This window comes from Tamandua tetradactyla, chromosome 8 (assembly GCF_023851605.1).
Source record: "Tamandua tetradactyla isolate mTamTet1 chromosome 8, mTamTet1.pri, whole genome shotgun sequence".
Classification (NCBI taxonomy): Eukaryota; Metazoa; Chordata; class Mammalia; order Pilosa; family Myrmecophagidae; genus Tamandua; species Tamandua tetradactyla.
The window spans coordinates 71484249-71497159 of NC_135334.1; the positions used below are offsets into that span (position 1 = coordinate 71484249).

Sequence of the window (12911 nt, forward strand, 5' to 3'; positions counted from 1 at the left end):
CAAAATTGCTGGTGTTTACAAAATCATATAATTGAGCCTATAAAAAACTGCAATGAATAAATGAGTTGGATTTAAAAATCAGAGCATACGGATGTCAATTTTGGCTCTCACATTTATGTGCAATCGTGAACAAGCATCTGTACACACACTTCAGTTTTCTCAGTAATAAAATGGTGCTAATATCTATTATGTAAAGCTGAAATGTGGATTAGAGAAGCATTTAGCATAGTTCCTAGCACAAAGGTGAAAAGTAATTGATGGCTTTTATCAGTCTCAAATCTACTAAATAGTTGCGTTATTATCTTGGGCAAGTCTCTTAACCTCTGAGCCTAGTTTCTATGCTGGAACATAGCAGAAAAGATTTCTTCCCACTTTACAGGGTGTTGGAAGAATCAAATGAGATCATGCAATATTTATATCTTTGATACACTTAAGAGGTACAAAGTATTGCTCTGATCATTAATTTAAAGGATGCCAATAAGACCCTCTTTAATTAAAAATCCTTTTTTAAAAAAATGTACTCTCCTCGCTAATAGAAGCATCTTCAAATGCAAAGGATTAGGTACCATACAAGTCCATTACCTGCCATTAGTCAGATGTTTACAATCCACTCTATAAAGTCTGCTGCTCAATCTCACAAAATATTTCCTAGAAAAAAATCACTCCTTCCCACTACTATCTTCAAATCAATTGCTCACTTACTATGCACACAACTCTGAGCTAAATGCTGAAGGAAATGCCTGTAGAACATCAGTTCCTGTCCTCAAAATAAAGATTTCGGGGGCGGGGAGGGCTGGGAGATAAGCACAATAAGGGAATACCATAAATCAGCATTCTAAGGGCAAAATATGAATTATGAAAATCAGTGTTATGACTTAATAGCCATAACTTCAAGAAAAGAGTACAAAATTTTGTCCTACAGATTCTTCAGTGCTGTATCAGAGAGAGGCTGCCCTAAACTGATGTCAGGCAACTTCCCAAAGATCTGAATGGGTTTAGGATGGACTGGTAGGAGATGGGAATTTCTCATGAGAGAAACCACAGTAACAAAAGTACAGAGGTGAGAAAGCAGTCTTTTTGAGAGTAGGGTATACAACACCATAAGTTTTATGTTCTAGTTTGTGACAGCTATCAGCAAGTGTTTTATATCATAGTTAACCTAAGTATCTCTTATGACAATATCTTTGCCCTCTAAAATATCCAGTGATATTCAGTAGATATCCAGCAGATGCTCTGCATTCCCTACCCTATCCTTCCAAGAATGAGGCTATCACCCACCTCCATGTCATCTTCCTTTTTCCTCTTATTTACTGATTCACTTCCTTCCTCGTCTTCTTCTTCTTCCTCTATGATTCCTTCCACTATAGATTTTGAGCCTTCTGGACTTGTAATTCCTTCACACCTAGGTTAAAAAAAAAAGTGCTATCACATACCTGCATCCTATACACAACTAGCTCAGATATATTGATACCATAACCTTTTACAATCAAATATCAGCCAAAACTTCACAACTTTCTGGGAGAAGGAGGATCTGAAAATGTGCATTTTAAAATACGCGAAAGTCCACAAAGACTGTGGATGTCATAGCCGATGCATGACTATACTCCAAGTGTTGCTTTCTAGTTTGTGCAACAATCCTGACTCACAGGAAAGTAGCAAACATTTCCTGAAGAAAAGTGACAGGAGACTTAATGGCATTATCTGAAATAATTTTTAAAACAATCCTAGAAAGGAGCCCTGAGAAGTTAGTAAAATTGGGGTCAGGGTCATGAATGCATAAGGCTAGGTGCAAATCCAGGACCAACTAACTCTGAAGCATGGTGTTGTTCTGCTGTACCCTGCTTACAGTAGAACAAAGCTCAAATCAATGGTTAAAGACATCTACTTTTTAATTAGCCGGTAGAAACTGGCAATTACAAACACGGCAGCTGGGCCTTGGAGATTAGAACACGTGTTCCAACCTATTATTATTTTTTTCAGCCTAAAAAGCTTTATCTCTTATCATGTAATGAGGTAGAAAAATCATCAACATATGAACATCTGGTACCGTAATTCCTTTCAGAGACAACTCTTTGGAAAAATACACTAACAAATGCTCGAGGTAAAAATCTCAAAGGCCTGTGTAGGAGTTAGTGCTAAGGCTTGCTTAGCATAAGATCAGAGAGAGGAATTTGTTATTTTGCTGATGAGGAGGAAGGAAAGAAGGAGAACAAATTAAGATAAAAAAGAGATTGGGATAAATTGAAGGGTCAGTAAAATTTCATTCATAGTGGTAGATTTTTAACAACAACGGTACCTTCTTTGTCTTCTCTACCAAATTTCCTGTGAAGAGTATGCTTACAAATGTTTTGCTAAGTTGGTTTTGTGGTTCATTTTTTTTTTTTTGTGGAATTTGAGGACCCAAGTTCTGCAACTAGGTGAAGGAGATTTAACAAAGAAACAATATGTGCTTTGGACTTACAAGGTTTCTGAAATTAAAGTTAATTTCACCTAAATCAGGAAGGGCAGGGAAAACACCAGTTGATATTTACGTAACAAAGTACATACAGTCACACACATACTCACTTATGTCTGTAACTGAGAAATTGGGATTTAAGGGATGATTATGATTACTGAATCATTATATAGATACTCCTTTCTTCTTTCTGGAATATGACAGTACATAGAGGGAAATAACTGAAATCTTTGAACTGTGATCCAGCGGCCTTGGTTTCTGATAATGATTGTATAGCCTTTATGCATGTGCTCTTGTGATTGTAAAAACTTTGTGACTAACCTTCACTTTACCCATTTTATACAGTTTTTCGATGTTAGAATCTTTTTTTTTCTTTTTTTTTATTAATTAAAAAAAGAATTAACAAAACAATTAGAAATCCTTCCAATCTACATGTACAATCAGTAATTCTTAATAACATCACATAGTTGCATATTCATCATTTCTTAGTACATTTGCATCGATTTAGAAAAAGAAATAAAAAGACAACAGAATAAGAATTAAAACAATAATAGAAAGAAAAAAAAACAAAACAAAAACAAAAAACCTATACCTCACATGCAGCTTCATTCAGTGTTTTAACATAATTGCATTACAATTGGGTAGTATTGTGCTGTCCATTTCTGAGTTTTTATATCCAGTCCCGTTGTACAGTCTGTATCCCTTCAGCTCCAATTATCCCTTCTCTTTTTTTTTTTTTTTAATTAACAGAAAAAAAGAAATTAACCAAACATTTAGAGATCATACCATTCTACATATGCAATCATTAATTCTTAACATCATCACATAGATGCATGATCATCATTTCTTAGTACATATGCATTGGTTTAGAAGAACTAGCAACATAACCGAAAAAGATATAGAATGATAATATAGAGAAAAAAATAAAAGTAATAATAGTAAAATCAAAACAAAACAAAACAAAACAAAACAAAAACCTATAGCTCAGATGCAGCTTCATTCAGTGTTTTAACATGATTACTTTACAATTAGGTATTATTGTGCTGTCCATTTTTGAGTTTTTGTATCTAGTCCTGTTACACTGTCTGTATCCCTTCAACTCCAATTGGCCATTATCTTACCCTGTTTCTACCTCCTGCTGGACTCTGTTATCAAGGACATATTCCAAATTTATTCTCGAATGTCTGTTCACATCAGTGGGACCATACAGTATTTGTCCTTTAGTTTTTGGCTAGACTCACTCAGCATAATGTTCTCTAGGTCCATCCATGTTATTACATGCTTCATAAGTTTATCCTGTCTTAAAGCTGCATAGTATTCCATCGTATGTATATACCACAGTTTGTTTAGCCACTTGTCTGTTGATGGACATTTTGGCTGTTTCCATCTCTTTGCAATTGTAAATAACGCTGCTATAAACATTGGTGTGCAAATGTCCGTTTGTGTCTTTGCCCTTAAGTCCTTTGAGTAGATACCTAGCAATGGTATTGCTGGGTCGTATGGCAATTCTATATTCAGCGTTTTGAGGAACCGCCAAACTTCCTTCCACAGTGGTTGCACCCTTTGACATTCCCACCAACAGTGGATAAGTGTGCCTCTTTCTCCGCATCCTCTCCAGCACTTGTCATTTTCTGTTTTGTTGATAATGGCCATTCTGGTGGGTGTGAGATGATATCTCATTGTGGTTTTGATTTGCATTTCTCTAATGGCCAGGGACATTGAGCATCTCTTCATGTGCCTTTTGGCCATTTGTATTTCCTCTTCTGATAGGTGTCTGTTCAAGTCTTTTTCCCATTTTGTAATTGGGTTGGCTGTCTTTTTGTTGTTGAGATGAACAATCTCTTTATAAATTCTGGATACTAGACCTTTATCTGATATATCATTTCCAAATATTGTCTCCCATTGTGAAGGCTGTCTTTCTACTTTCTTGATGAAGTTCTTTGACGCACAAAAGTGTTTGATTTTGAGGAGTTCCCATTTATTTATTTCCTTCTTCAGTGCTCTTGCTTTAGGTTTAAGGTCCATAAAACCGCCTCCAGTTGTAAGATCCATAAGATATCTCCCAACATTTTCCTCTAACTGTTTTATGGTCTTAGACCTAATGTTTAGATCTTTGATCCATTTTGAGTTAACTTTTGTATAGGGTGTGAGAGATGGGTCTTCTTTCATTCTTTTGCATATGGATATCCAGTTCTCTAGGCACCATTTATTGAAGAGACTGCTCTGTCCCAGGCGAGTTGGCTTGACCGCCTTATCAAAGATCAAATGTCCATAGATGAGAGGGTCTATATCTGAGCACTCTATTCGATTCCATTGGTCGATATATCTATCTTTATGCCAATACCATGCTGTTTTGACCACTGTGGCTTCATAATATGCCTTAAAGTCAGGCAGTGCGAGACCTCCAGCTTCGTTTTTTTTCCTCAAGATGCTTTTAGCAATTCGGGGCACCCTGCCCTTCCAGATAAATTTGCTTATTGGTTTTTCTATTTCTGAAAAATAAGTTGTTGGGATTTTGATTGGTATTGCATTGAATCTGTAAATCAATTTAGGTAGAATTGACATCTTAACTATATTTAGTCTTCCAATCCATGAACACGGTATGCCCTTCCATCTATTTAGGTCTTCTGTTATTTCTTTTAACAGTTTTTTGTAGTTTTCTTTATATAGGTTTTTTGTCTCTTTAGTGAAATTTATTCCTAGGTATTTTATTCTTTTAGTTGCAATTGTAAATGGGATTCGTTTCTTGATTTCCCCCTCAGCTTGTTCATTACTAGTGTATAGAAATGCTACAGATTTTTGAATGTTGATCTTGTAACCTGCTACTTTGCTGTACTCATTTATTAGCTCTAGTAGTTTTGTTGTGGATTTTTCCGGGTTTTCGACGTATAGTATCATATCGTCTGCAAACAGTGATAGTTTTACTTCTTCCTTTCCAATTTTGATGCCTTGTATTTCTTTTTCTTGTCTAATTGCTCTGGCTAGAACCTCCAACACAATGTTGAATAATAGTGGTGATAGTGGACATCCTTGTCTTGTTCCTGATCTTAGGGGGAAAGTTTTCAATTTTTCCCCATTGAGGAGGATATTAGCTGTGGGTTTTTCATATATTCCCTCTATCATTTTAAGGAAGTTCCCTTGTATTCCTATCTTTTGAAGTGTTTTCAACAGGAAAGGATGTTGAATCTTGTCGAATGCCTTCTCTGCTCTATTGAGATGATCATGTGATTTTTCTGCTTTGATTTGTTGATATGGTGTATTACATTAATTGATTTTCTTATGTTGAACCATCCTTGCATACCTGGGATGAATCCTACTTGGTCATGATGTATAATTCTTTTAATGTGTTGTTGGATACGATTTGCTAGAATTTTATTGAGGATTTTTGCATCTGTATTCATTAGAGAGATTGGTCTGTAGTTTTCTTTTTTTGTAATATCTTTGCCTGGTTTTGGTATGAGGCTGATGTTGGCTTCATAGAATGAATTAGGCAGTTTTCCCTCCACTTCGATTTTTTTGAAGAGTTTGAGGAGAGTTGGTCCTAATTCTTTCTGGAGCGTTTGGTAGAATTCACATGTGAAGCCATCTGGTCCTGGACTTTTCTTTTTAGGAAGCTTTTGAATGACTAATTCAATTTCTTTACTTGTGATTGGTTTGTTGAGGTCATCTATGTCTTCTTGAGTCAAAGTTGGTTGTTCATGTCTTTCCAGGAACCCGTCCATTTCCTCTAAATTGTTGTATTTATTAGCGTAAAGTTGTTCATAGTATCCTGTTATTACCTCCTTTATTTCTGTGAGGTCAGTAGTTATGTCTCCTCTTCCATTTCTGATCTTATTTATTTGTATCCTCTCTCTTCTTCTTTTTGTCAATCTTGATAGGGGCCCATCAATCTTATTGATTTTCTCATAGAACCAACTTCTGGTCTTATTGATTTTCTCTACTGTTTTCATATTTTCAATGTCATTTATTTCTGCTCTGATCTTTGTTATTTCTTTCCTTTTGCTTGCTTTGGGATTAGTTTACTGTTCTTTCTCCAGTTCTTCCAAGTGAACAGATAATTCCTGCATTTTTGCCTTTTCTTCTTTTCTGATATAGGCATTTAGGGCAATAAATTTCCCTCTTAGCACTGCCTTTGCTGCATCCCATAAGTTTTGATATGTTGTGTTTTCATTTTCATTTGCTTCGAGGTATTTACTAATTTCTCTTGCAATTTCTTCTTTGACCCAGTTGTTGTTTAAGAGTGTGTTGTTGAGCCTCCATGTATTTGTGAGTTTTCTGGCATTCCGCCTATTATTGATTTCCAACTTCATTCCTTTATGATCCGAGAAAGTGTTATGTATGATTTCAATCTTTTTAAATTTGTTAAGACTTGCTTTGTGACCCAGCATATGGTCTATCTTTGAGAATGATCCATGAGCACTTGAGAAAAAGGTGTATCCTGCTGTTGTGGGATGTAATGTCCTATAAATGTCTGTTAAGTCTAGCTCCTTTATAGTAATATTCAGATTCTCTATTTCTTTATTGATCCTCTGTCTAGATGTTCTGTCCATTGATGAGAGTGGGGAATTGAAGTCTCCAACTATTATGGTATTTGTGTCTATTTCCCTTTTCAGTGTTTGCAGTGTATTCCTCACGTATTTTGGGGCATTCTGGTTCGGTGCATAAATATTTATGATTGTTATGTCTTCTTGTTTAATTGTTCCTTTTATTAGTATATAGTGTCCTTCTTTGTCTCTTTTAACTGTTTTACATTTGAAGTCTAACTTGTTGGATATTAGTATAGCCACTCCTGCTATTTTCTGGTTGTTATTTGCATGAAATATCTTTTCCCAACCTTTCACTTTCAACCTATGTTTATCTTTGGGTCTAAGATGTGTTTCCTGTAGACAGCATATAGAAGGATCCTGTTTTTTAATCCATTCTGCCAATCTATGTCTTTTGATTGGGGAATTCAGTCCATTAACATTTAGTGTTATTACTGTTTGGATAATATTTTCCTCTGCCATTTTGCCTTTTGTATTATATATATCATATCTGACTTTCCTTCTTTCTACACTCTTCTCCATACCTCTCTCTTCTGTCTTTTCGGTTCTGACTCTAGTGCTCCCTTTAGTATTTCTTGCAGAGCTGGTCTCTTGGTCACAAATTCTCTCAGTGACTTTTTGTCTGAGAATGTTTTAATTTCTCCCTCATTTTTGAAGGACAATTTTGCTGGATATAGGAGTCTTGGTTGGCAGTTTTTCTCTTTTAGTAATTTAAATATATCATCCCACTGTCTTCTAGCTTCCATGGTTTCTGCTGAGAAATCTACACATAGTCTTATTGGGTTTCCCTTGTATGTGATGGATTGTTTTTCTCTTGCTGCTTTCAAGATCCTCTCTTTCTCTTTGACCTCTGACATTCTAACTAGTAAGTGTCTTGGAGAACGCCTATTTGGGTCTAATCTCTTTGGGGTACGCTGCACTTCTTGGATCTGTAATTTTAGGTCTTTCATAAGAGTTGGGAAATTTTCAGTGAAAATTTCTTCCATTAGTTTTTCTCCTCCTTTTCCCTTCTCTTCTCCTTCTGGGACACCCACAACACGTATATTTGTGCGGTTCATATTGTCCTTGAGTTCCCTGATACCCTGTTCAAATTTTTCCATTCTTTTCCCGATAGTTTCTGTTTGTTTTTGGAATTCAGATGTTTCATCCTCCAAATCACTAATTCTATCTTCTGTCTCTTTGAATCTATTATTGTAGGTATCCATTGTTTTTTCTATCTTTTCTACTTTGTCCTTCACTTCCATAAGTTCTGTGATTTGTTTTTTCAGTTTTTCTATTTCTTCTTTATGTTCAGCCCATGTCTTCTTCATATCCTCCCTCAATTTATCGATTTCATTTTTGAAGAGGTTTTCCATTTCTGTTCGTATATTTAGCATTAGTTGTCTCAGCTCCTGTATCTCATTTGAACTATTGGTTTGTTCCTTTGACTGGGCCATATTTTCAATTATTTGAGCGTGATCCGTTATCTTCTGTTGGCGTCTGTGCATTTAGACAGATTTCCCTGGGTATTGGATCCAAAAGTTTGGAAGATTTTCCTGTGAAATCTCTGTGTTCTGTTTTTCTTATCCTGCCCAGTAGGTGGCGCTCGTGGCACACGTTTGTTTGCGGGTCCCACCAGTAAAAGGTGCTGTGGGACCTTAAACTTTGGAAAACTCTCGCCGTCCGGGGGGTTCGCTAGCTGAAGCGGCTTGAGCCAGCCCGGGGTCCAAATGCAGGGAGGGTTGCTGGTCGCCGCAGCCCGGGAAAGAGCCCGTCCGAATTTCCTAGTCGGCCCGGGGCGACAAGCGTGGCGGGAGGGCGCCAGCGGCAACGGCCCACCCGAGAGAGTGCACGTTCCCCGGGAGTCACGGGTTTGGAAGGGGCCTCCCCCACCTGTCACCGTTCTCCACGGCCTGGGGATTTCCGATCCAATTCTCTCAGTTGGTCCGGGGGGCTGCGTGTGGTGTGGGCGCCAGCCGCCTTGGTTTCAGGGGACCGCCTCTCCAATTCTCCCAGCCGGCCCGGGAAGGGGGAAGGGGATGTTAGAATCTTATGATTACTAAAGACAGCCCCTAATGTTTATTAATGAAGGGTCTTGGGTCAGCCCAAAACTAACCCATCCCAGGTCTGAAGTTATCTTGATAACTGAAGCTGGATCTAACCAAAATGGGCCTGTCTGACATGTGCGGTAGCTCAGACTTTAACTTATAAGTCACCTATACCTCAGTATAATATTAAAAATCACACCCATCACCATATTAAGGCCATCATTTTCTTACATACATTCTATGGCTAAGCATATAATCAATTTGTGCAAGCTGAATAATTAGATCACCCGTAATTACATCATCTGGAGCCACTGTGATTATCCTAAAACATGCCCATCTTTTTTTTTTAATTAAAAAAATTAAGAACAAACAAACAAAAACATTAACATATAATTCCGTTCTACATATATATTCAGTAATTCTCAATATCATCACATAGTTGCATATTCATCATTTCTTAGAACATTTGCATCAACTCAGAAAAAGAAATAAAAACACAACAGAAAAAGAAATAAAACAATAACAGAAAAAAAAGATTATACATACCATACCCCTTACCCCTCACTTTCATTTATCACTAGCATTTCACACTAAATTTAACATTTGTTCCCCTTATTCCTTATTTTTTAAAAATTTATTTATTAATTAAAAAAATTAACAAATCAAATAAAACATCAACATATATAATCAGTAATTCACAATATCATCACTCAGTTGCATATTCATCATTTCTTAGAACATTTGCTTTAATTCAGAAAAAGAAATAAAAAGAAATAGGAAAAGAAATAAAACAAACACAGAAAAGAAAAAAAAAAAGATTATACCTACCATACCCCTTACCCTCACTTTTATTGATCACTAGCATTTCAAACTAAATTTATTTTAGCATTTGTTCCCACTATTATTTATTTTTATTCCATATGTTCTACTCCTTTGTTGACAAGGTAGATAAAAGGAGCATCAGCCACAAGGTTTTTACAATCACACAGTCACATTGTGACAGCTATATCATTATTCAATCATCCTCAAGAAACATGGCTACTGGAACACAGCTCTACATTTTCAGGCAGTTCCCTTCAGCCTCTCCATTACATCTTGAATAACAAGATGATATCTACTTAATGCATAAGAATAACCTCCAGGACAATCTCTCGACTCTGTTTGGAATCTCTCAGCCATAGCCACTTTGTCTCATTTCACTCTTCCCCCTTTTGGTCAAGAAGGTTTTCTCAATCCCTTGATGCTAAGTCTTAGCTCATTCTAGGGTTTTTCTCAATTCCTTGATGCTGAGTCTCAGCTCATTCTAGGATTTCTGTCCCACATTGCCAGGAAGGTCCACACCCCTGGGAGTCATGTCCCATGTAGATAGGGGGAGGGTGGCGAGATTGCTTGTTGTATTGGCTGGAGAGAGAGGCCACACTTGAGCAACAAAAGAGGTTCTCTTGGGGGTGACTCTTAGGCCTAAATTTTAAGTAGACTTGACCTATCCTTTGTGGGGTCGTTTCATATGAATAAACCCCAAGATTGGGGGCTCAGCCTATAGCTTTGGTTGTCCACACTGCTTGTGAGAACATCAAGAATTCAACTTGGGGAAGTTGAATTTCTCCCTGTTCTCACCATTCCCCGAAGGGGCTTTGCAAATACTTTTCCATTCACCGACCGAATCATTCTGGGATTCATCGGGGCATCACTCTGGACAAACCAACAAAATCTCATGTTCTACCTGAGATTCCATGTACTTATGGTGTTCAACCAAACTGTCTACATAAGTTATATTAGGAAATGCACTAGTCAAAATGTAAATTTTGTAACGAACATTTTTTGCTTTAGTCTCACACATAAGGTGACATTTTAAAATATTAATTACCATCTATTTTCAGTACCCTGCAATAATGACATTCCTTTGTTCTTTCTCATGCAAAAACATTTTTAAAATTTGTACATTTAGTCACTATTATTATATACTCTAGAACATGCCCATATTTTAATACTACAAAACTCTCAGAATTACTGCAGTTGGGGAGAAAGATTTTGGGGTCAATAGGCTATTTGAACTCCAGTTTGGTGCCTAGCAATAAACTCTCTCTTTGAAACCTTGATGTCTCAGGAATTGGTCATTGACTGCATCAGGAAGAGATGGTACCTAGCAATAAACTCTCTCTTTGAAACCTTGATGTCTCAGGAATTGGTCATTGACTGCATCAGGAAGAGAGCTCACTGCCTTTGTCTGGTACCATGTTTACATAAGAGAAACACCATTTGAAGTAAGATTTAAAAAATCACAAAATACCTGCATATAAGCCATATAACTTCCTCACAAATATACTTTATTAATGCTTAGAGAAATCATATCTCAAAATATTCAGACACTGAAAAGTGGGAAGTCTCACAGGTTGTACAAAGCCTATGCATTATGGCTGCCTAATTTTATTATTCAAATGGCCCTTTTAGGCAAAAAGTTCGTAATACAAGCCTTAAAGTCAAATATACAGGAGTTTGAATCTCAGCTTTGTCATCTACTGGCTGTGTGATTCTGAGAAAGTCCCTTTACCTCTCTGAACTTTCATTTCCTTACCTATAAAACAGTACGTACCTTGACGAGGTATTGTAGGGTTAAATAAAACATTGCAAATAAATAAATAAGTCCAGATAATGATTATCAATGACTACTAACATTCAAAAAAAGAGACAAACATTATGGGCTTCCTAATGGCATTATACAACATCACTTATAAAATATTCTTGCAAAAAAAATCAAAGAAAAAACAAAACAAAACAAACAGACTTGAACTTGATCAAACTTCTGGATCTGATAATTTACAGGAAAGATAGGAAACAAAGGAATATGCTAAATTACACCTGGTAGATGCAATCGCTAAATTCAAATCATGGGAATTTCTACAGGGCAAACAACATTTCCTTAAGTAATAAACGGCAAGTTTTTTGTTTTTCTTTTTAAAGTGATAGAGTTGGAACCTATAGGTTAAAAGTTACTTAAAAGCTGTATCATTTGCTATGTACTTATCTAATTTTGATTCTGATTTGAACAAAGTATAAAAAAAGTATTCATGAGACCATCACAAATGTGCATATTGATTAGGTATTTGATGATATTAAGGAACTGATGTTAAATTTTTCAGACAATGGTATTGTGGTTTCTTAAAGAGTTCTAATCTTTTAGCGCATACTCAAATCTTAACAGAAGAAAAAATTATACGTGTCCAGAACTTGCTTCAAAATATTTTGTGTTTAGGAAAAGCAACTAGGGATTAGTAGCAATAAGACTGGCCATGGGACAATAACAGCTGAAAAGGGACAATGGGCACATTGGAGCTCATTGGATTATTCCACTTTTATATGTATGAAATTTTCCTATAATAAAAAGCTTTTTAAAAATGTAGTGCTAACAAAAAGAAAACAAAAAAATTGTAATGGTATAAAATACCTGCACAGTGCCAAGCAAACAGTAGGCATTCAATAATGTCATTATCATTACCATTTCTTCTGCTACTGTCTGTTCTGCTGGGCAACGTTTTCTCAGTTCACCTAAAGTTTATTTTTTGACTACATAGAAATATTCAGGACTCATGTAACCCTATTAAGAAAGATCAATTGGGCTAAAAAATCTTAGCTCTCTATTAGGATCTGGGATTCATTTAGGATGTGCCACACCTTTTATATTTTAATTTCCTCACAACCAGGTTTGACTTAGAAGGAGAATGTCACCAGAATAAAACCATAGCTACCTGTCTTAGAGTGGACACTTAAGTTTTAATATTCATTCTATAGGATTCTTCACCTTTTAACACCTAGAATTGTGCTAAGGTAATCCAGTATTATACAGAAGGTATTAATTGGCGTTGAAATTTCTTAAAAAGAAAGGAA

The 12911-nt window shown here is 36.2% G+C and overlaps 1 protein-coding gene across 4 annotated transcripts in view; it reads right to left on the reverse strand.

The window, feature by feature from the left end:
• Positions 1-12911, reverse strand: part of PPME1 (protein phosphatase methylesterase 1) — a 101115-nt gene that overhangs the window by 11403 nt on the left and 76801 nt on the right. For all 4 annotated transcript variants that reach the window (XM_077113608.1, XM_077113605.1, XM_077113609.1 and 1 more), the window contains exon 9: positions 1279-1402. In XM_077113608.1, coding sequence (XP_076969723.1) covers positions 1279-1402 — 124 coding nt within the window. The remainder of the gene's footprint in view (positions 1-1278; positions 1403-12911) is intronic.